Source organism: Scyliorhinus torazame, chromosome 19 (assembly GCF_047496885.1).
Source record: "Scyliorhinus torazame isolate Kashiwa2021f chromosome 19, sScyTor2.1, whole genome shotgun sequence".
NCBI lineage: Eukaryota > Metazoa > Chordata > Chondrichthyes > Carcharhiniformes > Scyliorhinidae > Scyliorhinus > Scyliorhinus torazame.
Genome location: NC_092725.1, coordinates 85,972,730 through 85,998,394, shown reverse-complemented (window position 1 = coordinate 85,998,394; position 25,665 = coordinate 85,972,730). Strand labels below are relative to the sequence as shown.

The 25,665-nt window shown below is 45.3% G+C and overlaps 1 protein-coding gene across 2 annotated transcripts in view; it reads right to left on the bottom strand.

The window, feature by feature from the left end:
• The window catches only part of itfg2 (integrin alpha FG-GAP repeat containing 2), a 156,906-nt gene that overhangs the window by 17,014 nt on the left and 114,227 nt on the right, over nt 1-25,665 (bottom strand). For both annotated transcript variants that reach the window (XM_072484676.1, XM_072484675.1), the window contains exon 11: nt 23,055-23,225. In XM_072484676.1, coding sequence (XP_072340777.1) covers nt 23,055-23,225 — 171 coding nt within the window. The remainder of the gene's footprint in view (nt 1-23,054; nt 23,226-25,665) is intronic.

The following is a 25,665-nucleotide window of genomic DNA, read 5'->3' as shown; positions in this document are numbered from 1 at the left end:
GGGTGGACAGACAATATGCGGAAGCACCGGAGGAGGGATTGTACAGGGAAAGGCAAAGGCTGCATTTGGAATTTGACTTGCTGACTACAGGCACTGCAGAGGCACAATGGAGGAAGGCACAGGGTGTACAGTATGAATATGGGGAGAAGGCGAGCAGGTTGCTGGCACACCAATTGAGGAAAAGGGGAGCAGCGAGGGAAATAGGGGGAGTGAGGGACGAGGAAGGAGAGATGGAGCGGGGAGCGGAGAGAGTGAATGAAGTGTTCAAGACATTTTATAAAAAATTATATGAAGCTCAACCCCCGGATGGGAGGGAGAGAATGATGGACTTTTTGGATCGGCTGGAAATTCCCAAGGTGAAAGAGCAGGAAAGGGTGGGACTGGGAGCACAGATCGAGGTAGAAGAAGTGGTGAAAGGAATTAGGAGCATGCAGACGGGAAAGGCCCCGGGACCGGACGGATTCCCAGTCGAATTCTATAGGAAATATTTGGACTTGCTCGCCCCGGTACTGACGAGGACCTTTAATGAGGCAAAGGAAAGGGGACAACTGCCCCCTACTATGTCGGAAGCAACGATATCGCTTCTCTTAAAGAAGGAAAAGGACCCGCTACAATGCGGGTCCTACAGACCAATTTCCCTCCTAAATGTGGATGCCAAGGTCCTGGCCAAGGTAATGGCAATGAGAATAGAGGAATGTGTCCCGGGGGTGGTTCACGAGGACCAAACTGGGTTTGTGAAGGGGAGACAGCTGAACACGAATATACGGAGGCTGTTAGGGGTAATGATGATGGCCCCACCAGAGGGTGAAACAGAGATAGTAGTGGCGATGGATGCCGAGAAAGCATTTGATAGAGTGGAATGGGATTATTTGTGGGAGGTATTGAGGAGATTTGGTTTTGGAGAGGGGTATGTTAGATGGGTGCAGCTATTGTATAGGGCCCCAGTGGCGAGTGTGGTCACGAATGGACGGGGATCGGCATATTTTCGGCTCCATAGAGGGACAAGGCAGGGATGCCCTCTGTCCCCATTACTGTTTGCACTGGCGATTGAGCCTCTGGCGATAGCGCTGAGGGGTTCCAAGAAGTGGAGGGGAGTACTTAGGGGAGGAGAAGAACACCGGGTATCTTTGTATGCGGACGATTTGCTACTATATGTGGCGGACCCGGCGGAGGGGATGCCAGAAATAATGCAGATACTGGGGGAGTTTGGAGATTTTTCAGGGTATAAATTGAACATGGGGAAGAGTGAGCTGTTTGTGGTGCATCCAGGGGAGCAGAGTAGAGAAATAGAGGACCTACCGTTGAGGAAGGTAACAAGAGACTTTCGTTACCTGGGGATCCAGATAGCTAAGAATTGGGGCACATTACACAGGTTAAATTTAACGCGGTTGGTGGAACAGATGGAGGAAGATTTCAAGAGATGGGATATGGTAGCCCTGTCAATGGCAGGGAGGGTGCAGGCGGTTAAGATGGTGGTCCTCCCGAGATTCCTCTTTGTGTTTCAGTGCCTCCCGGTGGTGATCACGAAGGTTTTTTTTAAAAGGATTGAAAAGAGCATCATGGGTTTTGTTTGGGCCGGGAAGACCCCGAGAGTGAGGAAGGGATTCTTACAGCGTAGCAGGGATAGGGGGGGGCTGGCACTACCGAGCCTAAGTGAGTACTATTGGGCCGCTAATATTTCAATGGTGAGTAAGTGGATGGGAGAGGAGGAGGGAGCGGCGTGGAAGAGATTAGAGAGGGCGTCCTGTAGGGGGACTAGCCTGCAGGCTATGGTGACAGCCCCATTGCCGTTCTCACCGAGGAACTACACCACAAGCCCGGTGGTGGTAGCTACACTGAAGATTTGGGGACAGTGGAGACGGCATAGGGGAAAGACTGGAGCTTTGGGGGGGTCCCCGATAAGAAACAACCATAGGTTTGCCCCGGGGGGAATGGATGGGGGATATGGAATGTGGCAAAGAGCAGGAATAACGCAACTGAAAGATCTATTTGTGGATGGGAAGTTCACGAGTCTGGGAGCGCTGACCGAGAAATATGGGTTGCCCCAAGGGAATGCATTCAGGTATATGCAACTGAGGGCTTTTGCGAGGCAACAGGTGAGGGAATTTCCGCAGCTCCCGACACAAGAGGTGCAGGACAGAGTGATCTCAAAGACATGGGTGGGGGATGGTAAGGTGTCAGATATATATATAGGGAAATGAGGGACGAAGGGGAGACTATGGTAGATGAACTAAAAGGGAAATGGGAAGTAGAGCTGGGGGAGGAGATCGAGGAGGGGCTGTGGGCAGATGCCCTAAGTAGGGTAAACTCGTTGTCCTCGTGTGCCAGGCTAAGCCTGATTCAGTTTAAGGTATTACACAGGGCGCATATGACTGGAGCGCGGCTCAGTAAATTTTTTGGGGTGGAGGATAGGTGTGCGAGGTGCTCGAGAAGCCCAGCGAATCATACCCATATGTTTTGGTCATGCCCGGCACTACGGGGGTTTTGGATGGGGGTGACAAAGGTGCTTTCAAAAGTAGTGGGGGTCCGGGTCGAACCAAGCTGGGGGTTGGCTATATTTGGGGTTGCACAAGAGCCGGGAGTGCAGGAGGCGAGAGAGGCCGATGTTTTGGCCTTTGCGTCCCTAGTAGCCCGGCGCAGGATATTGCTAATGTGGAAAGAAGCCAAGCCCCCGGGGGTGGAGACCTGGATAAATGACATGGCGGGGTTTATAAAGCTAGAGCGGATTAAGTTCGTCCTAAGGGGGTCGGCTCAAGGGTTCACCAGGCGGTGGCAACCGTTCGTCGAATACCTTGCGGATAGATAGATGGAAGGGGAAAAAGAAGGCAGCAGCAGCAGCCCAGGATTTTGGGGGGGGGGGGGGGGGGGGGGAGTGGGCGGGGGGGGGTGTAACTTGTGACAAGGCAGTTGCCAATTAGGGCTAGTTTTCATTTTTGTTATTTAATATTTATTCATTTTTTGTTTTTTGTTTATATAAAATAGGTCATTGTTATTTGTGCTGTTATAATATTGTGTAAAGGATGCACAATGGATTGTGTTGGTTGACCAAAAATTTTCAATAAAATATTTATTTTAAAAAAAAATGCAAGGCCAACTTCCAAAATGAAGTTGAGAAAAGAAAACAAGAACTGCCAAAAGAGAATCGGAAAAGAGACATTTCACATTTAAGCAGATATCTAAAATCATCTCCTGCTAATCGATATTTCAGAACATGGAAATGGTCTGAGTTCAAAGGAAACTGACTCTTGGGCGAGAGACATATTGTTTGTTCCCCTTTAGTTTACACAGGAGACTGGGATAAAAAAGCCAATTGCAAACTTGTTCTTGGTGTACTGGCTCTGGGGTGTCAGTATGTGTGATGCAGAAACAAGAAGGGACAGCAGTTCATCACCCACGCAGCTTATAGACAGATTCTCTCTGTGTGGATGGAACAAAGCTCAGCAAATGCCACAAGTTGAAGGAGACTGGACAGCTTTTTAGCGACCCTGCAGAATCCAGAATCTTCAAACTAACTGCTAATCTACTACAGTGAGCTCTACTGGAATCACTCAACTTAATGGACACAACATACTGCTTGCCATCTATGCTTATAAACAAACCAAAGACTTTTTAAAAAAACATTTATCTGGACTTTTTACTTCTCATCTTATCAGTTTGTGAATGTGTGTTGCGTTCTTTATTTTTTTTTGAGTAACTAATAAAGTTACTCTTTCTTTGACTCAAGCCTGGTCAAATTGGCTCCTTCTAAAAAGTAAATACATTTGGACTGGGAGAGGGAAGGAATTCCTTTTAAATTAACATTGCTGTGACAAACTGGGTTGGAAGTGGGAGGGGTTGAATAAAGAAAGGGAGTCAGCTAATTCCTCCTCACTCAGGCACATAGCACAATTGTTGGCGTGTATGAGAAGTTAACAAATGAAGGAACCTGGCCCAGGGACTGGTCGCAACAAAAGTGCTAGGTTTGCCAGTGATACCCACTACCTGTGAATGATTGAAAATAAATCATGGCAAGACCACGGTCTATTTCCTGAAAGAGCTGGAAAGGAAATAATCTTGACCTCAAATGCTAGGAGTATAATATAATAATAATCTTTATTGTCACAAGTAGGCTTACATTAACACTGCAAAGAAGTTACTGTGAAAAGCCCCTAGTCGCCACATTTCGGCGCCTGTTCGGGTACACAGAGGGAGAATTTAGAATACCCAATTCACCTAACAGCATGTCTTTCGGGACTTGTGGGAGGAAACCGGAGCACCCGGAGGAACCCCACGCAGACACAGGGAGAAAGTGCAGACAGACAGTGACCCAATCCGGGAATCGAACCTGGGACCCTGGAGCTGTGAAGCAACAGTGCTAACCACTGTGCTACCATGCCGGCCATGTGCTGCTGTGCCGCCCATACCAACAGGTATCAACCTGCACCTCAGGTTGTTCAGTGGCTCCCATGCCACACAGAAATAGGGTATACATTAACACCTGTTATTTCTCTTCAAAGTGCACTGTTGATTAAAAGAAGGCTCGTGAGTGTAGTCAAAAGTTTTCTCAGAGGAATGTCTTTCACACCAAAGTCACTCTTACATGTTTATCAGCAACCATTCAAAAGTGGCTCTTGCACCAATCTGGATCAATATCATTCTCAGTCAGAATATCTGAGTGTCAGGAAAGGTATGTGTTTTCAAATGATTCAGTAAACAATTGGGATGAGAAGGAGATTAGAAGCTGTGATTCAAACTTGACTGTAAACGGGATCAGTTAATATAGTAACTCTTAGGAATTTGGAAATTAAATTAACAAGTTCTCTCACACCTCCTTTTAAAACAGGGAATCAGACTTTCTGATGGCTTAGCAAGTTTATATAGGAATACCATATTTTAAGTATTTTTTAATTTATGAGCTTTGCTGAAATCTAACCAATGCCCAAACTGAAAGTTCCAGAGAATGAGGAAATAGCCATTTCACTGTTTCACTCCGGCAGTAACTATGTAGATAGATTTAAAAATTCTTTTGCACCTAGGATGACACGGTGGCACAGTGCTTAGCGCTGATGCCTCACAGCACCAGAGACCCGGGTTGAATTCTGGCCCCGGGTGACTGCCTGTGTGGAGATTGCACTTCCTCCCAGTGTCTGCGTGGATTTTCTCCGGGTGCTCCGGTTTCCTCCCACAGTCCAAAAATGTGCAGATTAGGTGGCTTGGCCACGTTGAATTGCCCCTTAGTGTCCAAAAGGTTAGCTGGGGTTGCTGAGACAGGGTGGAGGTGTGTGCTTAAGGAGGGTGCTCTTTCCAAGGGCCAGTGCTGAATGGCCTCCTTCTGCACTGTAAGTTCCATGATTCTATGATTCCAACTAATTTATAACAGGGTCATAGGATGTACAACGAATAAATGGCTAGTAATTGTTAACGGTAGCATTGTGGATAGCACAATTGCTTCACAGCTCCAGGGTCCCAGGTTCGATTCCGGCTTGGGTCACTGTCTGTGCGGAGTCTGCACATCCTCCCAGTGTGTGCGTGGGTTTCCTCCGGGTGCTCCGGTTTCCTCCCACAGTCCAAAGATGTGCAGGTTAGGTGGATTGGCCATGATAAATTGCCCTTCGTGTCCAAAATTGCCCTTAGTGTTGGGTGGGGTTACTGGGTTATGGGGATAGGGTGGAGCTGTTGACCTTAGGTCGGGTGCTCTTTCCAAGAGCCGGTGCAGACTCGATGGGCCGAATGGCCTCCTTCTGCACTGTAAATTCTATGAAATGAAATCTATGAAACTTAATAATGAAACTACGCTATTCAAAACTACTTAAAACGGGGTGTCGGTGCAAAAAAAAGATTATTAGAAGGGCTAATACGGAGTTTAATACCTAGTATTTATGGGAATAGTGAAAGATTTTGTAGACAAAATATAAAAGAATAGTTAAGGAAAGACAAGGCCAATTAGAAAAAGTTGCATTTAGTGAAGATCAAGTCTTGCGGTCTCAATTATAGCAGTTTCCTGTTTCTTTGTACACTTCTTTCAAAATAAATTATTCCTAACTTACTTACTGAGCTTACCAGGCTGCTAAAGAAGCCATGTCTAAAAGGTTTGATGATGCTTTTTCTGCATCACTTTAAGATGGTTTTAACATGATCATCAGAGTATTTTCTAAAGGAACATCAGTTCACAGAGCTTAGTTTGGCGGATACAAAAATTTTGAAATGTTTTCTTATTAAAAGTTTTAAGAGTTATTTTCTCTTTCTCCCTCAAACACTGTGTACACTAACACTGTTATTTAAAAGACTCTCAAGGGAAGCAACCATGGGCACAGCTTGGCTCTCACTTAAAAGAGGCAAATGTCAGACAACAGACTTGTTCCCACAGTCAATATTTTTAGATGAAATAGCAGTTCTCACGTTATTGCAATTCTACCAATTTAGTCAAACCTCCAGGGACTGCCTGGAAGAACTACATGCCCTTTTATGACCCTGTGCCAACTCTTCCTTTGCTGAACACTATGTTTTAAAATACACCACCACCCATGCAAAATTCTTATGGACATTACTTTGCTTTGCTACAACTGTTCTTTGCCTTTGAGAAAAAAACTATTGAAGTCAATTTTCTCTTCCTGACAGAGGCTGCCTGCCAGTTGCCCATATCTACAAAGAATGGGCTGCAGTGATTTTGAATCCCCAGCATCAATTCCATCAAGCTGCAAGGATGGTGGTGCTTAACGGGTTACCCAATGCAGATCGTCAATTATGGCTGGCCAAAGTCAAGCCACCACCGCTGATAGCAAGACAAGTGCTGGGGTTGAGGAGGTCCTAGGGTGATAGCAGCCAGCTCAGGTTACTCTTACGTAGCCTACAGCAGCATTCCTGCCTCTCTAGACACCCCCAAAAAAGTTTCAAATTTTATCTTTGCTAGGCCTCTTTAACTCAATCATTCAGACAAGTTCCAACATCTGCATTCTTTATACATAGGTACTTTGATACGGATAATCGGCCAACAGCAAAAATGGCAAAATAATTCTTGGTTGGGGTATGGAATAAGTGTGGATATTCAAGTCTATAGGGCCAAAGATTTCTGAAGGGTACCAATGATGGCTGGGGCTTTGCTGGAGAAGTGTCCCTTCAAAAGTTTTGTTTAGTTTCAGGGTGGCCTAAAGTAATACCTCCCCACTGCCTCACAGTGGCAACCAGATGCAAATTACAGGTTAGGATAGAATAACATGCCCATCTTAAATTTTGAGATTTCTGCCTTCCCAGTTGTGCTTGCCATTTTAACGCTAGTTAAAATGTATGGCTAGCCAAGAATTATTCAGCAAAGGAAGTATTTGGTTAAATGAACACTGTTCACTGATATTGTTTGTGAATACTTTGCCATATTTTGGAACTGTGTTTCTCACTTGCAATGGCTCATGTGCTTTTTGGGTGGATCATGTTCGATTCCCCGCTGGGTCACTGCATGTTCTCCACGTGTCTGCGTGGGTTTCCTCTGGGTGCTCCGGTTTCCTCCCACAGCCCAAAGACGCGCAGGTTAGGTGGATTGGTCATGATAAATTGCCCTTAGTGACCAAAAAGGTTAGGAGGGGATGTTGGGTTATGGGGTTAGGGTGGAAGTGAGGGCTTAAGTGGGTCGGTGCAGACTCGATGGACCGAATGGCCTCCTTATGCACTGTATGTTCTATGGTCTAAGTTACACTTTAAAAGATAGCCAAACTGAGAAGCGAGAGAGAGAGTTTTAAATGCAAGACTTCTGAGCTAAAGAATATTAGAACCAGGAGAGTTCTGACCTGTGGTTCACTACGCTTAAGACACTAGCTTTACCTGTGTTAAACTGGTGTGTTCAACTGTGATGCGATTGAAAGAAATTTGAAGGAACAACCTTTCCGTAAATAAGCAGAAAGCACAATAAATCTCAAATTTATACAAATCTTTGAAAAAGTACTTAGACCAGGTGGCTCATCTTGCAATTTCTGACAACTACCTGATTTGAGTTTATTAGGGATGTAAGTCAAATGGTTGTAAAAGGAAAGTGTAGTTAAGAAGTTCAATTTGGAGTACAGGTAACTGTGTTCATTGTTCTTTTAATATTTTTAATGTAATATGTTTATTAGTGTCACAAGTAGGCTTACATGAACACTGCAATGAAGTTACTGTGAAAATCCCCTAGTCGCCACACACTGGCGCCTGAGGGAGAATTCAGAATGTCCAATTCACCTAACAAGCATGTCTTTCGGGACTTGTGGGAGGAAACCAGAGCACCCGGAGGAAACCCACGCAGACACAGGGAGAACGTGCAGACTCCACACAGACAGTGACCCAAGCTGGGAATGGAACCCAGGTCCCTGATGCTGTGAAGCAACAGTGCTTACCACTATGAATGTAACTGACTATTTAAGATAGAATGCAATTATTGGTATTCACCTTCTTTGATTTATGTGCAGTAAAATTATTTAATTTTGTTAGAATATTTTTGTCCAGGATATTTCCCATTGTACAATACACACAACTATCAATCAACAATAAATAATAAACAAACACCAACCCATCCCATATGCCCGCCTTTTGTGCAACCCCCCCCACCCCCACACTTGCTGATGACTACAAATTCTTAAAAAAGGAGATAAACAGCCTCCACCTTGAATAGAGCAGCTCCTCCGACTCAATAACGTGGCCAGATGCAAAAATGCCGATAGCTCCCCCACCCAAGTTATCGTTCTAAGTTATTTGCTCGCCACCATAGCAGAATCCTTCTCTGGATATCAGGGAGGCAAAAGTCAATACATCAGCCTTTTTTCCTGCCTGCAGCTCCGGTCATCCGAAACCCCAAATATCACCACCCACAGGCACGGTCACCTTTACCATCAAAATCTCTGAGGTAGTCTCGAAAGAGGACCCCCAGAGCTTCTCTAATTTAGGGCAAGTCCAAAACATGTGTGAGTGGCTCACCGGCCTCCTTGAGCAACGCTTGCATCTGTCATCCACCTCTGGAAAAAAAAATCCAGTCATGCGTGTTGGAGTCATGTGCGCTGTGCACCACTTTAAACTGGATTAGGCTCAGGACTTCCGGTGGCGGCCATGGAGTGAGTGGTCTCACACAGGGCAGCTCCAGCTCGAAGGCTTGGTTTTGGCATTTTTTACACGTTAGTTGGGTAGTTTCGACAGAAAGGTGGAGCAGAAATTGTAAGTGAAGAAGTTCTCCCCTGGATTGGCATGTCTACTGGCTATCAGACCCGGCAGAAATGACCTGGCTAAGGATTTGGAGGAGACCTGTGATGCAGCACCAATTATGAAAATGGTGGAGGGGGAAAGGTCGTCGTCGGTGGGAAAGCCTCAGATGGAGCAATTGATGAGCTTCATCAAGGAGGACTTTCAACAGCAAAGGAAGGAGCTGCACAGTGACTGGTGATTGAGGGAGCAGTGGCACCTCTTTGAGGATTGCTGGATTGGTTGAAAAGTGCCTCAAAGTGCAAGGGGTGACGAAGTGGTGTCCGACCAGAGTGACCATATTGTGTCTTTGGAGGCGGAGGTTGGGATCCTGGGGGATCTATACAAGTTGCTGTGGTCGAAGGTGGAGGGGCAGGAGAAAGGTCCAGACGACAGAATTTGCGGATTAGGGGTCTGCCGGAGGGCACGGGTGCAACAAAGTACGTTTCAAGGATTTTGGTCAGGTTGGTGGGGGAGTAGGTATTGCACAAGGTCCCAGAGGTGGATAGGGCCCATAGATCCTTGAAGCAGAAGCTGAGAGCAGGGGAACCGCTGCGGGCGGTGATTGTGCGGATGCACAAGGTCTTGGACAAGGAGAAGGCTGCACATAGCCCTGTTTTGTACAGTAGGAAGCTCCGCTCGCCAGAATTCCCCAATTTCCAAGGCCCCTCCAAAATAATCTCCAACTTTCCCCCCCAGCCTGAACAGAATACGGGAGGGTCCCAAGACACTCCACCCACCCAACACCCTCGCCGTGCAACCCCGACCTGATTGCACGTGCAAGCAAAAAATGTCAGCTTGGCACAGTCAACCTGGCACCCTGGTGGCACTGCCAGGCTGGCATCAGCAGTAGCAGGGCATCACCCTGCCCAAAGGGCATGCAGCTGGGGGCCTCCGATCCCTAGGGAGATGCCCATGAGTGCCTTTCCATCTGGTCCCCATTTGTAGGGACCAGCGCTAAACGGCGCTTGCTGAGGTCTTTGAGGCAAAGGGATTGAACCTGAAACCCTCAGGTACCTCGGGAATCTGCACATTAGAGTGAGGCATACTGTCTCGCTCTAATATGCAGATTTGCTAAAAAGTGATTCCGCCCATTGTGGGCGGGATTCACATCCCAAAGTCTCACTAGATTGTGTTTGAATCTTCGAGGCGTTGCGAGCCGGGTAGATCCCGGGAGTGGGGTCACCTGGCTTTCAATGGCCACGCTTCATAGCGGCGAGCTGCTTTTCCAGTACAGCGTGGCCGTTGGATCGTGCCCCATAGCTTTGACTGGCCACATTTTGGACCGGGGGGTTGATCGGCAACCTTTAACAATGATCACTGTTAAAAAGACACTTACGTTATTGAGTATTAGATTCAACTTTCTGTTATGGCCGAAATAAATGGCAATTAATGTGTAACTGTAGCAATTTCATGGAACTCATGGAGAGAATATAATTTATGTAAAGTTAATGGTGGAGTATCACAAATTATTCAGCAACTGGTGGAACTTTGCAATTCATGGCTACCTTTCACAGGCTGACAAGATCTTCACAATAATGATGGTGTGCCTTGTTCATATGATGTTTTTTTCCCCAGAAAATCTGGCCCTTTGAGATTTGTTCAGCTCTGAATCTGACTGGTAGTTTTTTTGAATTAAGGGATTTAAGTAAATGTGTTTGATCTGAAGTCTTTGAAAAATGGCTGTCTGAGTCAAGTCTATAAAAACAATATCAACCAGCCAACTTCTGCAGTTGGGGAGGTAAGGACATAAATTGGATAGTATTAGTGCTGAAGTTGTGAGTCGTATTATTTTCTACCAAATAAAGAATGGGTAAAACTTAGTAAACACTGTAATCATAGAAGAATCATGGAATCCTTACAGTGCAGAAGATGGCCATTCAGCTCATCGAGTCTGCACTGACCCGTGGAAAGAGCCCCCTACCTAGACCCATGCCCCCCCTATCCGTGTAAGCCAGTAAACTCACTTAACCTTTTGGACACTAAAGGGCAATCTCATGTGGCCAATCTACCGAACCTGTACATTTTCATACTGTGGAAGGAAACAGGAGCACCCGGAGGAAACCCACACAGACACAGGGAGAAAATGCAAACTCCACAGACAGTGACCCGAATTCCTGGCGCAGCGAGGCAGCAATGCCAACCGCTCTGCCACCATGCCGCAAAGTGTGAAATAAACGGGCAGCACAGTGGTTAGCACTGCTGCCTCACGCGCCAAGGACCCGGGTCGAACTGGCCCCGGGTAACTGTCCGTGTAGAGTTTGCACATTCTTCCCATGTCTGCATGGGTGCAGGGTAGGTGGATTGACCATGCTAAATTGCCCTTAATTGGGAAAAAAAAATTGGGTACACTGAATTTATTTTTTTTAAAGTGTGAAATAAAGGCTCGTCTTAGAATTATTCAGTTGCCTCTGGACGACAATGAGAAAACAACTAAACAACTTAGAAGGAGCATCAAAGGGCTTTCTTTTAATTATTCCAAGTGCAGTACAATGCTGATAGAGCAAGTGAATACATTCTCAAGGAATAGGGATGTCAGTTCACCAGCTAGGATAGTTTGAAACTCAGGAGAGCGAGGGACGGGAAAGGTGATCTTCAGAGGGTTATACAGCTGGGATTTGTAAAAGAGATAAGAAGGTTTGAGTCGGAACCTCCGGTGACGTCATGTGAGAGCATGTCACATGAAAGGTGGCACTCGTCAGGGTCTTTGTTTTTTGATCCCTTTTGCATGTTTTGGGGGGGGATTTTTGTGTTCAAGCCCAGCTGGCTGAACGAGGTAACGGTTATTCAATGGAATTTTAGTCTCGCCAAAAAGCCCACTGGGAAGAAACCCCAGGCTGGTAGCATGGCGAGGGAATCTGAAAGAGAGAAGATGGCAGAGGTGGCCGCGCCAATCACAGTAGACACACTAGCTGTGGTAATGACGCAGGAACTAGAAAAGTTTGGGAAGCAGATGTTATACAGCACCGCCTTATTGAAGGTCGCACGTATCCTTTACAGCTCGGTCCCAAAGTCCTGGTGGATCCGCACTATATGCCCATCCCAATCAACGATTCTTCTTTGCCCATTCCAGGAGGCAAGGCACAAAGGAGTCTTTTAAAGCCACCATCAAGGAGGCATTGGGCATGATCCAAGAGCAGCTACGTTAAACTTGGAAAGCTGTGAAAGAGCAGGGTGAGACGTTGAAGGGCGAGGAGGAGGCCTGGAGGGGGCAAAGAAGAATCGCAATATTGACTGGAATGACATATAGTGCGAATCTACCAGGACTTTGGGACCAAGCTAGCAAAGAGGCGTGCGGCCTTCAATAAGGCAGTGCATGATGCATATAACAAAGGGGTGAGATTCGGGGTGGTGTATCCGACACAATGGAGTCATGATGGACTCAAAGACCATTTCTTTGAAAAGCCGGAGCAGGCAGAGGCCTTCATTAAAGAGAAGGGACTAGGACTGGTCTAAGGAGGGCTGATGGAGCGCTAGCCGAGGCGACAGGCAGGGGGAGGCAGGGAGAAGAGATATTGGGTGGGAGGAAAGAGCCAACAGTGACCAGAGATTTCTGTGGTCTCATCCTTGGGTGGGGCCAGTGGCCATCTTAGGTGGGCTTGGGACCTAGGAATTTGTAATGAAGGGATGATTCCTCACAGTGGTAATGGCTGACTCGAGGGGGAGGGGTGCAGAGACCCCGACAAGACTAGTCAACTGGAATATGCAGGGCCTGGGGTAGGGAGAGTGGGGGGCAGTGAAAAGGGCTAGAGGTTTCTCTCATTCAAAGTGTTTGGGGGCCGAAATGGTGCTTTTACAGGAGACTCACTTGAGGGTAGGGGACCAGACCAAGCTGCGGAAGGCTTGGGTGAGCCAGGTTTTTCACTCATGCTTTGATATTAGGTCCCGGGGGGTGGTGATTCTAATCAATAAAAGGGTCCGCCTCCAGGAGGGGAAGGTCCTGGCTGATCAGGGGGATCGATGCGTGATGATTGTAAGCACACTGAAGGGAACGTTGGTGATTCTGGTGAGTGAGTACGCACCGAATTGGGATGGTGTAAAGGTGGTTGTTGGTCACAATACTGGATCTAGACTCTCACCAATTAAACTGTGTATTAGATCTGAAGCTAGATTGCTCCAGACTGAAGTCGTTGCTCCTTCGGGGATGGCGAAGGTGCTTGCTGCGTTCATGGAGGAGACAGAACAGGAAGCACGGACCCTGGGGGTAAGGAGTTCTGATTTTGGATCCCGGTGCACAAGGTCTACTCAAGGGTAGATTTCTTTGTCGTGGGTAGGACTCTTCTCCCCAGGCTCCACATTTGGTAGATCTAGTGTTGGAGGTGGGCCGAACACAGCGCACGTGATGGAGGTTGGATGTAGGGCTATTGTCAGAATTGGGTTCTGCATGAATGTTTCGAGAGCGATAAGGGAATATGTATTGTTTAATGAGAATTGAATGGTCTCGCCCTCTACTCTGTAGGAGACGTTGAAGGGGGTGATTAGAGGGGAGATCATATTGTGTAAAGCACACATGGAAGGGGGGCCAAGAAGGAGCGGCAGAGGTTAGTGGATGAGATCTTGGGAGTGGGTAGGTGGTATGCGAGCGACCCAATTCTGGAACTATTGACACGCAGGAAAAAACTGCAAATGCAGGTTGACCTGCTAACTCGGGACAGGGTGATGAGGCGTTCGTGGAGGATGGTGTATGAGTATGGGGAGAAGGCCAGCCATCTGTTGACTCACCAGCTAAGGCGGCAGGAGGCAGCTAGAGAGATCATCCAGGTTACAAATCCAGAGGACAGGCTGGTTTCCACCTGGAGAAGGTGAATGGGGCATTTTGAGCTGCAATGAGACACTTTATAGGTCAGTGCCGCCAGAGGACAAGAGCTGGATTGGAGGAGGTTTGAACTGCATTAGGAAAGGTGTAGACAGGGAGGGCACAGAGGCCAGATGGTTTCCCGGTAGAATTCTACAAGAAATTTGTGAGTCAGCTGTTCTGTTATTGATGGGGATGTTTAATGATTCTCTGGTGCGGGGTTCACTCCCGGAGGCACTTGAGTGGGCATTCATCTCCCTTCTCTGAAAAAGGATAAGGATCCCACAGAATGCCCAATTTCATTGCTCAATGTAGGCGCAAAGCTTTTGACTAAGATCCTGGTGTTGAGGTTGGAACCGCGTCTCTGGGAGGTAGTTGGAGAGGACCAGACGGGATTTGTGAAGGACTGAAAGCTGTCCAATGCGAGGCGACAGATCAATGTGGTTCTTACCCCAGCAGTTGGGCCGGAACCTGAGATAATCGAGTCGCTGGTTGCAGAAAAAGTGTTCGATAGGGCGAGTAAAGGTTCCTCTTTGCGGTGTTGGAGAGGTTTGGGTTGGGCACTGGGTTTGTGGATGCGGCTGTTGTACGAGGCTTCTTCTGCCAGCGTTTGTACCAACATCATGAGTTCGGAGTCTTTTTGGCTGTACAGTTGGACGACGCAGGGGTGAACTATGTCTCCCCTCTTGTTCGTGTTAGTGTTGAGCCACTGGTTGAGGCCTCAAATATGTGGAGAGGGATAGTTAGGGGTGGGGTAGAACACAGGGTGCCCTTGTATGCGAATGACCTTCTGCTATACGTGAGGGACCCGGGGCCAGTTATGGGAGACATAATGAGTATATTGAAGAACTTTGTCTACTTCTCTGGATACAAGTTAAATTTAGGGAAGAGTGAATATTTTGTGGTCAACACTTGGTGGAGCTACCTTTCCACCTGGCAGGGACTAGCTTTCAGTATTTAGGTGGCTTGGGATTGGGTGCGGCTCCGTAAATTGAATTTTACCAGCCTAGCGAGTAGGGTCAAGGCTGACCTGCAAAGATATAACAGTCTCCCATTGTCCATGACAGGCCGATTCAATCCATCATGATGACTATTTTACCGAGACTCTTGTTGTTATTTCCAGAGTCTTCTGGTATTTTTACCCAAGTTATTTTTTTGGGGGGGAGTGAATGGCTTACATCGGGTTTCTTATGGGCGGGAATACCCCCAAGGATTTGGAGGGAGGGTCTTGCAGATGGATAGACAGTCGGGGGGACTTGCGCTGCCAAATTCAATGTTTCATTTTTGGGCTGCCAATACAGAGACGGTGTTGTGGAGGTGTGGAGATCCTAGGTCCACCTGGGTGCAGATGGAGTCTGGCTCATCCAGTTTGGGGCGCTGGTGACGGCATTCCTGTCATTTGCTCCAGCAAAGTATTTGTCAAATCCAGTGGTTGTCATCACTTTAGAAATGTGGAGGGAATGTCATCAGCATTTCCAAGTTGTGTGCAGTGTCAAGGCTGGCCCCCATTGGGAAGTACCACCTGTTTAAGCCGACGAAGATGGATGCAATATTTGGGGGTGGAAGGGGAAGGGGCTGGAGAGAGTGAGTGATTTATTCCTGGAGGGGAGGATTGCCAGCCTGAAAAAGAAAGTCGGCCTCTCGGGCTCTGATGCAGTAGGTACCTCCAGGTACAAAATTTTGTTCAACGGAAGCTCCCGTCATTTCCAGTGGTACCGCCATCAACCTTACTGGTGAGGATTTTAATAATAATAATCTTTATTAGTGTTACATTAACAGTACAATGAAGTTTTATCCTGTGCAGGGTCGGAAGGGAGTAGTATGTCTGGTGTATATGGATGGACTTTGGGGGAGATTTGTTCTCAGTGGAAGGGGTGAAGGCCAAATGGGAGAAGGAACTGGGGCCTATATTGGAGGAGGAGGTGTGGAGAGAGGCCCTCCGCAGGTTGAACGCCACGTCATCCTGTATGAGGCTAAGCTAAGCCTGATCCAGTTCAAGGCAGTATTTAGGGCGCACGTTACGAAGGCCAGAATGTGTCTTTTCTTTACAAGGGTTAAGGATAGATGTTTAAGAGGGTCCGCGAATTATCCGCACATGTTCTGGTCGTGTCCCAAGTTTGTGGGTATTTGGGTTTCTTTTTTCAGCACCATATCGGCGATTCTGAGCATTGAGCTGGAGCCCTGTCCTTGACGGTCTTTCTTTGGGGTATCGGGCCTCCCGGAACTGCGGGCAGGGGCGGGGCAGATGTCCTGGCCTTCGCCTTGCTGGTTGCTTGGAGGTGAATCTCAGTGAGCTGGAGGCTGGTGGCATCAGTTGGTGCTTCAGCATGGCTAGGTGATTTAATGGAGTTTTTGCACTTCGAGAAGGTCAAATACACCATGAGGGGGTCAACCGGTTCACCGGAGATGATATTTTGTTCTTTTTGTATTTTTGGTATAAAGTGACAAAAGTCTAATAAAAATATTTTCTTTAAAAAGATATGAGTCCAAAGGAAGATTTAAATGCAAGAGTGATTTTTTTCAAATTTGAGGAACTGGAGGATCAGGAGCCGAGGTAGGTAAGCAAGCAGAGGGCAATGACGATTGGAATTTGTTGTGGGATAGAATAAAGCATCAGAGATTTGGACAAGCTTAAATTTATGAAGTTTGCAGGCTAGGAGGTCAGGCAGGAGCGCATTGGAATGGTCAACTCTGGCAAAGGCACAAATAAGGATTTCATGAGACCATAAGACATAGGAGCACAATTAGACCATTCGGCCCATTGAGTCTGCTCTGCCATTCAATCATGGCTGATATGTTTCTCATCCCCATTATCCTGCCTTCTCTCTATAACCCCTGATCACTTATTAATCAAGACCTATCTATCTCTGTCTTAAAGACACTCAGTGATTTGGCCTCCACAGCCTTCTGCGGCAATTAGCTCCACAGATTCACAACCCTCTGGCTGAAGAAATTCCTCCTCATCTCTGTTTTAAAGGATTGTCCCTTCAGTCTGAGATTGTGTCGTCTGGTTCTAGCTTTTCCTACAAGTGGAAACATCACGTCCACATCTACTCTACCCAGGCCTCGCAAATCCTATATGTTTCAATAAGATTCCGCCCTCATCCTTCTAAACTCCAAGGAGTACAGACCCAGAGTCCTCAACCGCTCCTCATATGACAAGCTCTTCATTCCAGGAATCTTTCTTATGAACTTCCTCTGGACCCTTCCCAAGGCCAGAACATCCTTCCTTAGGTACGGGGTCCAAAACTGCTCACAATACTCCAAATGGAGTCTGACCAGAGCCTTATACAGCCTCAGAAGTACATTCGTGCATTTGTATTCTAGCCCCCTCGACATGAATGCTCACATTGCATTTGCCTTCTTAACTGCCAATTGAACCTGCACGTTAATCTGAAGAGAATATTGAACTAGGACTCCTAAGTACCTTTGAGGTTCTGCTTTCCTAAGCCTTTTCCCATTTAGAAAAGTCTATGCCTCCATTCTTCCTACCAATGTGCATAACCTCACACTTTTCTGCATGATATTCCATCTGCCACTTCTTTGCCCACTCTCCTAGCCTGTCCAAGTCCTTCTGTAGCCCCCCTCCTTCCTCAATACTACCTGTCCCTCTGCATATTTTTGTATTATCTGTAAACTTAGCAACAGTCTCCTCAGTGCCTTCTTCCAGTTCATTAATGTATATTGTGAAAAGACAGCTGAGCCACACCACTAGTCACTGGCTGCCATCCTGAAAAAGCTCCTTTTATCCCCTTCTGCCAGTCAGCTAATCCTTTATCCATGCCAGTATCTTACTCTTAACACCTTGGGCTCTTAGCTTATTTAACAGCCTCCTATACGGCACCTTGTCAAAGGCCTTCTGGAAATCTAAATAAATCATGTCCACTGGTTCTCCTTTGTCTAACTTCCTTGTTACATCCTCAAAGAATTATAAGAGATTTGTCAGACATGAAATGAAATGAAAATCGCTTATTGTCACAAGTAGGCTTCAATTAAGTTACTGTGAAAAGCCCCTAGTCACCACATTCTGGCGCCTGTTCGGGGAGGCTGGTACGGGAATTGAACCGTGCTGCTGGCCTGCCTTGGTCTGCTTTAAAAGCCAGCGATTTAGCCCAGTGTGTTAAACCAGTCCCTTGTGCTAAACCAGTCCCCTTGACGAAGCCTTGCTGACTCAGTCTTATTTTATCATGCACTGCCAGGTATTCCACAATCTCATTTTTAATAATGGACTCTAAAATCTTACCAATGACTGAAGTCGGGCTAACTGGTCTATAATTTCTGTCTTCTGCCTCCCTCCCTTCTTAAACAGTGGTGTTACATTAGCTATTTTCCAGTCCTCTTGGACCATCCCTGCCTCCAGTGATTCCTGAACAATCACAACCAATGCCTCCACACTCTCCTCAGCTATCTCTTTTAGAACCCTTAGGTGTAGTCCATCCGGTCCAGGTGATTTATCAATCTTCAGACCTTTCAGTTTCCCCAGAACCTTCTCCTTAGTGATGGCCACTACACTAACCTCTGGCCCCTAATTCTCCTGAAGACTGATGCAAAGTAACTATTCAGTTCCTCTGCCATTTCTTTAGATTCTATTACTACTTCACCAGCCTCATTTTCCAGTGGACCAATGTCTATTCTTGCCTCTCTGTCACCTTTCATATTTAAAAAAAAATTAAGCAATGAACTATGTGCATATTTGTATTGATTGTTATAAAATCATAAATGCCTTAATAAAATGTTGTTGTTTTGTAAAATATATTTTTTTAAACTCTTGCTATCTTCTTTTATATCACTTGCTTGCTTACATTCATATTTCATCTTCTCCCCCCCCCCCTTATTGCTTTTTTAGTTGTCCTTTGCTCACTTTTAAAGGCTTCCCAATCCTCTGGCTTCCCACTAATCTTCGCCACCTCGTATGCTTTTTCTTTTTCTTTTATGCTGTCCTGGACTTCCCTTGTCAGCCATGATGAGGCCTTGTCCTCCCTTTAGCATGTTTCCTTCTCCTTGGAATGATTTTCTGTTGTGCCTCCCAAATAACCTCCAAACACTGCTGCCATTGTTGTTCCACTGATTTCCCTGCTAGGCTCCTCTTCCATTCAATTCTGGCCAGCTCCTCCCTCATGTCTTTGTAGTTACCTTTATTCAATTGTAATACCATTACATCTGATTCTAGCTTCTCCCTCTCAAACTGCAGGGTAAATTCTATCATATTGTGGTCACTGACCCCGAACGGTTCCTTCACCTTAAAGTTCCCTAATCAGGTCTGCCTCATTTTCATCACCAAATCCAGAATTGCATGTTCCCTAGTGGGCTCTACCACAAGCTGCTCCAAAAAAACCATCTCGTAGACATTCCACAAATTCCTTTTCTTGGGATCCACTTCCAACCTGATTTTCCCAGTCAACCTGCATATTGAAGTCCCCCATGATTACAGTAATATTGCCTTTTTTTATATGCCTTTTCTATCTCCTGATTTACTTTCTGCCCAAATCCGGACTACTGCTGGGGACCTGTACATAATTCTCATTGGGGTCTTTTTTCCTTTGCGATTCCTGAACTCTACCTACACATGTCTATGCCTTCCGATCATAAAATGTCCCTTGCTATCGATTTAATTTCATTCTTTACTAACAATGCAACCCCGCCCCTTCTGCCCATCTGCCTGTCCTTTCAGTAGGACACATATCCTTGGATATTTAGATTCCTGCCCTGATCGCCTTTGCAGTCTCTGTGATGCCCATAACATTATACCGGCCAATTTCAATGTGCGCAACAAGCTCATTTTCCTTGTTTCGTATATGGCGCACATTCAGATACAACACCCTCAGTGCTGCATTGACCGCCCCCCCTTCTCATATTTGTCCCCTTTTTTGCTCTACCTGAAGTTAGATTCTTGCCACCTTCTGTACTCTCGGTTCCATTACGTGTTCTGGAAACTTTATTAACCTCTCCTGAGCCCTCAGCCCGTTTAACTAGTTTAAAGTCCTCGTTATTAACCTGCACTTCTACCTTCTCCTTTAACTTTGATTTTCTAATTCTCCATAAAACTGACCCCCCCCCCCACAATTTCAGAAGCAAGTGAGCCGATGCAGGGGCAGAGGTGGGTAATGTTTCAGAGGTAAAAGTGGCAAAACTTTCTGATAGAGAGAATACCAAAGTCTTGGAGGGGATTATAAGAGACAAGATTTATAATCATCTAGATAGGAATAATATGATCAGGGATAGTCAGCATGGCTTTGTGAAGGGTAGGTCATGCCTCACAAACCTTATCGAGTTCTTTGAGAAGGTGACTGAACAGGTAGACGAGGGTAGAGCAGTTGATGTGGTGTATATGGATTTCAGTAAAGCGTTTGATCAGGTTCCCCACGGTAGGCTATTGCAGAAAATACAGAGGCTGGGGATTGAGGGTGATTTAGAGATGTGGATCAGAAATTGGCTAGCTGAAAGAAGACAGAGGGTGGTGGTTGATGGGAAATGTTCAGAATGGAGTTCAGTTACAAGTGGAGTACCACAAGGATCTGTTCTGGGGCCGTTGCTGTTTGTCATTTTTATCAATGACCTAGAGGAAGGCGCAGAAGGGTGGGTGAGTAAATTTGCAGACGACACTAAAGTCGGTGGTGTTGTCGACAGTGTGGAAGGATGTAGCAGGTTACAGAGGGATATAGATAAGCTGCAGAGCTGGGCTGAGAGGTGGCAAATGGAGTTTAATGTAGAGAAGTGTGAGGTGAGTCACTTTGGAAGGAATAACAGGAATGCGGAATATTTGGCTAATGGTAAAGTTCTTGGAAGCGTGGATGAACAGAGGGATCTAGGTGTCCATGTACATAGATCCCTGAAAGTTGTCAGCCAGGTTGATAGGGTTGTGAAGAAGGCCTATGGAGTGTTGGCCTTTATTGGTAGAGGGATTGAGTTCCGGAGTCAGGAGGTCATGTTGCAGCTGTACAAAACTCTGGTTCGGCCGCATTTGGAGTATTGCGTACAGTTCTGGTCACCGCATTATAGGAAGGACGTGGAGGCTTTGGAGCGGGTGCAGAGGAGATTTACCAGGATGTTGCCTGGTATGGAGGGAAAATCTTATGAGGAAAGGCTGATGGACTTGAGGTTGTTTTCGTTGGAGAGAAGAAGGTTAAGAGGAGACTTAATAGAGGCATACAAAATGATCAGGGGGTTGGATAGGGTGGACAGTGAGAGCCTTCTCCCGCGGATGGAAATGGCTGGCACGAGGGGACATAACTTTAAACTGAGGGGTGATAGATATAGGACAGAGGTCAGAGGTAGGTTCTTTACGCAAAGAGTAGTGAGGCCGTGGAATGCCCTACCTGCTACAGTAGTGAACTCGCCAACATTGAGGGCATTTAAAAGTTTATTGGATAAACATATGGATGATAATGGCATAGTGTAGGTTAGATGGCTTTTGTTTCGGTGCAACATCGTGGGCCGAAGGGCCTGTACTGCGCTGTATTGTTCTATGTTCTATGTTCTAATATTGGTTTGAAGTTCAGTGTAGGGTAAAATAGAAGACTGATGTTGGTGAATGTTTAGTTCAACCTAAGACACTAGCAGGGAGTAGGATTGGACAGCGGCAAAAATGGAGTTTATAGTATGGGCCGAAGACATTTAAAAAAACAAAAACAAATTTAGAGTACCCAATTCATTTTTTTTTCAATTAAGGAGCAATTTAGTTTGGCCAATTCACCAATACTGCACATCTTTTTGGGTTGTGGGGGTGAGATCCATGCAGCCACAGGGAGAATGTGCAAACTCCACATGGATAGTGGCCCAGGGCCCGGATAGAACCAGGGTCCTCTGCGCCGTGAGGCAGCAGTGCTAATCACTGCGCGACCGTGTTGCCGGAAGACAGTGCTTAACTGGAGAAAATTGTGGCTCATCAAGAACTGGATGTCAGACAAGTAATCTGACAACACACAAGCAATGAAGGGGTCAATAAAGTGATGATAAGGTAGAGCTAGGTATTGTAGGAGTATTTTGTCAAGTCTGACACATGTCTTCAGATTATGTTGCCAAGGGTCTGCAGAGAAATCAAGAAAGGGCAAAAAACAAAATCCTTGAGGACCTTCATTGGCAACTTTATGGTGGGAAAATAAGTTGTTGCTGGCTACGATTGAATCGTAGAGTGGAACCAAGTGATGGCAGCCCTACTGACTTGGACAACAAAGGAAAGCCACTGAAGAAAAGTGGCTGCAGAGATTGAGAAGGACAAGGGGGACATTGCACCATTCTTGGAAGATGGCATTTGTGCATTTAATTAAGGTCATTTCAATGCCCTTACAAGAATGGAAACCGGATTGGAGCAATTTAAACATAGCATTGTGAGAAATATGAGCATGCGTTTTGTGGTGTTCTTCTGTGCTAAAACACTTTTAAAAAATCAAATTGATGTATCAATGATTGCATAATCAATAACAGCAATAATTAAATACTGACACCACGTGATATCATTGTGACATGACTTGCAAACACGAAAAAGAAGAAAGGCAGTGATTTTATCAAGAAAGAAGGAGTAGGAGGAATGAAACCTGAGAAGGAAGCAGGAAAGATAGAAAGGCGGAAAGAGAAAAATAGAAGGGAAGACTGGGAGAGATAAAACAGGGAAGATAAAGGAAATAGAAAGTAAAAAAGGGAGAGAAAACTTTTTAAGGGAACAAGCAAAATGCACCTTAGGGAAGAATTAAAAATAATCAAGCAAGCATTCTCATTAATATCTGCCTGTCTTTCGTGCCCTAGGCTTTCTTTTAGCATATGTAGAGCAAACCATTATTTTCACAGTAACTACATTTCAGTGTTAATATAAGCTTATTTGCGACACCAATAAAGATTATTATTATTATATGCAGGAGAAAGATACTGTCAGTTGCCATTGCCTGAAGAATGTACATGCCATAAGAGCCTCATTAAGAGATGGAAATAAAATACTTCAAATAATAGGGTAAATGGAAGAGAACTCAAAACAAATTTCAGACATTTAGCTGATTTTTAAACAATTATTTTTGCATTGTTTTAATGTTGTGCATATCAACAACGCAGTAGTCCTTTCACCAGATCCAAAGGCTAACACAGAAATACTCACCCACAGATGCTCCTTGCAGTAGGTTGTGGAACTCATCTGTCTCCAACACCTTCAAGATATTGGTTGATTCCATCCTCTCCAGCTCCACCCTCCAGTATACATAGATTTTGTGATTGAAGCTGACATACACCAGACAGGGACTATTCCGACCATTTTTGCATGCATATATGCCTAAATGCAGAATAAGAAATGACGGTAAGCATTCGAGAGTGACAGCCCTGTTTCATCTAAGAAACTTGCTCCATTGTGCATGAACAATCGTTCTCTTTCCATTCAGGCAGACTATATCCCAACTCAGTAGAATTTTGAATTACTGTCAATATGGGTTAATAACTTCCAGTTGATACAGTAAAAGTCAACTTCTGTCAAAGACATTTTGGGTTTTATTAACAGCAAGTACAATTTATATTTGTATGACAGTTTTCAAAATAAAAGTTAAGAAATGATTGGAGGGGTAAATTGAGAAGATTTCTGAAGCTAAGGGTTCTTTTGAGGTAAACAGTGAAGATCTAAGGAAAGGCGAAGCACAAGTTAAGGTTCTCAAACTTGGCAAAATAGAAGAATGGAAAATGGCAAAAGTCCAAAATAAGCATCACACGTTAGGATCAAGGATAAAAACAGAAAATGCTGGAAATACTGGCAACATAAGGAGAAACAGAAACAGGTTTCAGGTTTTTGACTTTTCATCCTGAAACAGGCAGATGAAAACAGAAAACATGAAATGTTTGAGGCCCGCTTTGCAAAACTATTGCGGATGACTGCAGCATGCACCATGGTGGATTATTGAAAAGTCTGTGGCATCAGTCATGGTCACATCTGTCATTTATTGTACATTGAGGTGAGTTCGATCACACCATCTAAATCATTTTTTGTTTGTTCAAAACCCAAGGAGTCTTGTGGCTTTATTCTCTTAGCAAGTGTTTTGAATATTATACTTGTCTACTTTAAACAAAAAGTTACCAGTGCCTAACAGGATTGTACCAAATATTTGGGTTCTGGTCTAGGATCAGAACACCCAGACTTTATCACACTTACTACCTTTTTTTAAATATAAATTTAGAATTGAATATAAATTGACAAACAGATTTTGTCAACGGAAGTTAACACCGAGATATAAAATGGGCTACTATTTCACTATCATCTGTTGTTTTTATTGCACAAAATCAAAATCTACCCTAGTGAAAGAACAAATGTGCTGAAGAAACACTAGATTAAAGATTGTACGAAGTCTTACAACACCAGGTTAAAGTCCAACAGGTTTGTTTCGATGTCACTAGCTTTCGGAGCGCTGCTCCTTCCTCAGGTGAATGAAGAGGTCTGTTCCAGAAACACATATATAGACAAATTTGTCTATATATGTGTTTCTGGAACAGACCTCTTCATTCACCTGAGGAAGGAGCAGCGCTCCGAAAGCTAGTGACATTGAAACAAACCTGTTGGACTTTAACCTGGTGTTGTAAGACTTCGTACTGTGCTCACCCCAGTCCAACGCCGGCATCTCCACATCAAGATTAAAGATTCTACTCGTTAATCCAACTAATCAGTGTTAGGTTTTGTGCCTTGTTACAATCCCTATAAAGACTGATAACTTTTAAAAAGAGAAATTAATTTTAGTTACCGAAACAAAGGATCACATGATAAAAATTTAGGACAGGATTCTCCGTCCCGCCAGACCCATTTTCGGGTGCAGCCCCCGCAGGCAACATGATTCTCCGTCCCGGCAGCGGGCCAATGGGGTTTCCCATTGTGGCCACCCCCACGCCGTCGGGAAATCTGCGGGCGTGAAAGCGGCGAATCAGTGGATCCCGCCAACAGAGAATCTCGCCCATAATGTTTTAGGGCTTTTACTTTAACAAAGTAAAATCAACATTGACTAAACATTACTTAGTAGTCAACTAATATGCTTGGCTACAGAAAAGGTATTCCACATTAGCCTCTTAACACAAGCAAAAAAGATGTGCAGGTTAGGTAGGTTGGCTGTGCTAGATTGCCCCTTATGTGTCCAAAGATATGGTTAAGTGGGGTTACGGAGATAGGGTGAGGGAGTGGGCCTAGATGGGATGCTCTTTCGGACGGTCGGCGCAGACTTGATGGGCTGTGTGGCCTCCTTCTGCACAGCCCATGACACATTTATATATTACAATGCACTCTCAGCAGTAGTATAGTCTTGTGTTTAAAATCCCAATCTTCTTCCAGCTTTAACTGAATCTCTTCTGTCCATCCAAAGGGAGTCTTTCGGTGTCTCTTTAAACAATGTTCCCTTCATTCAATCTTCTGAGCAAAGTTGAATGCATTTCCAGTAACAAGGCACCCTTTGGCATCTCATCGGTCTGTAACTCTCCACCAGCTTATTTTCTTTGGACTGGGAATCTGCCATCACAAAAACGTTGTTTGGTGGTTAACCCAAAAATAGTCCTTTGCTTCTGCTTGACCATGCAGCACCTGCTGTGGGTCTTCTCCCCTAAAAATATCTCTCATTGATTCCAAGAGCCTGTGAGACTGGGCATAGCAACAAAAGCTGTCTTTGTATGCAAGTGCTAAAACTTGCACCTTATTATCAATAGGTTTTGATTTGAGTTTACGTCTCCATACCAAGCAGGTGACTGGACTA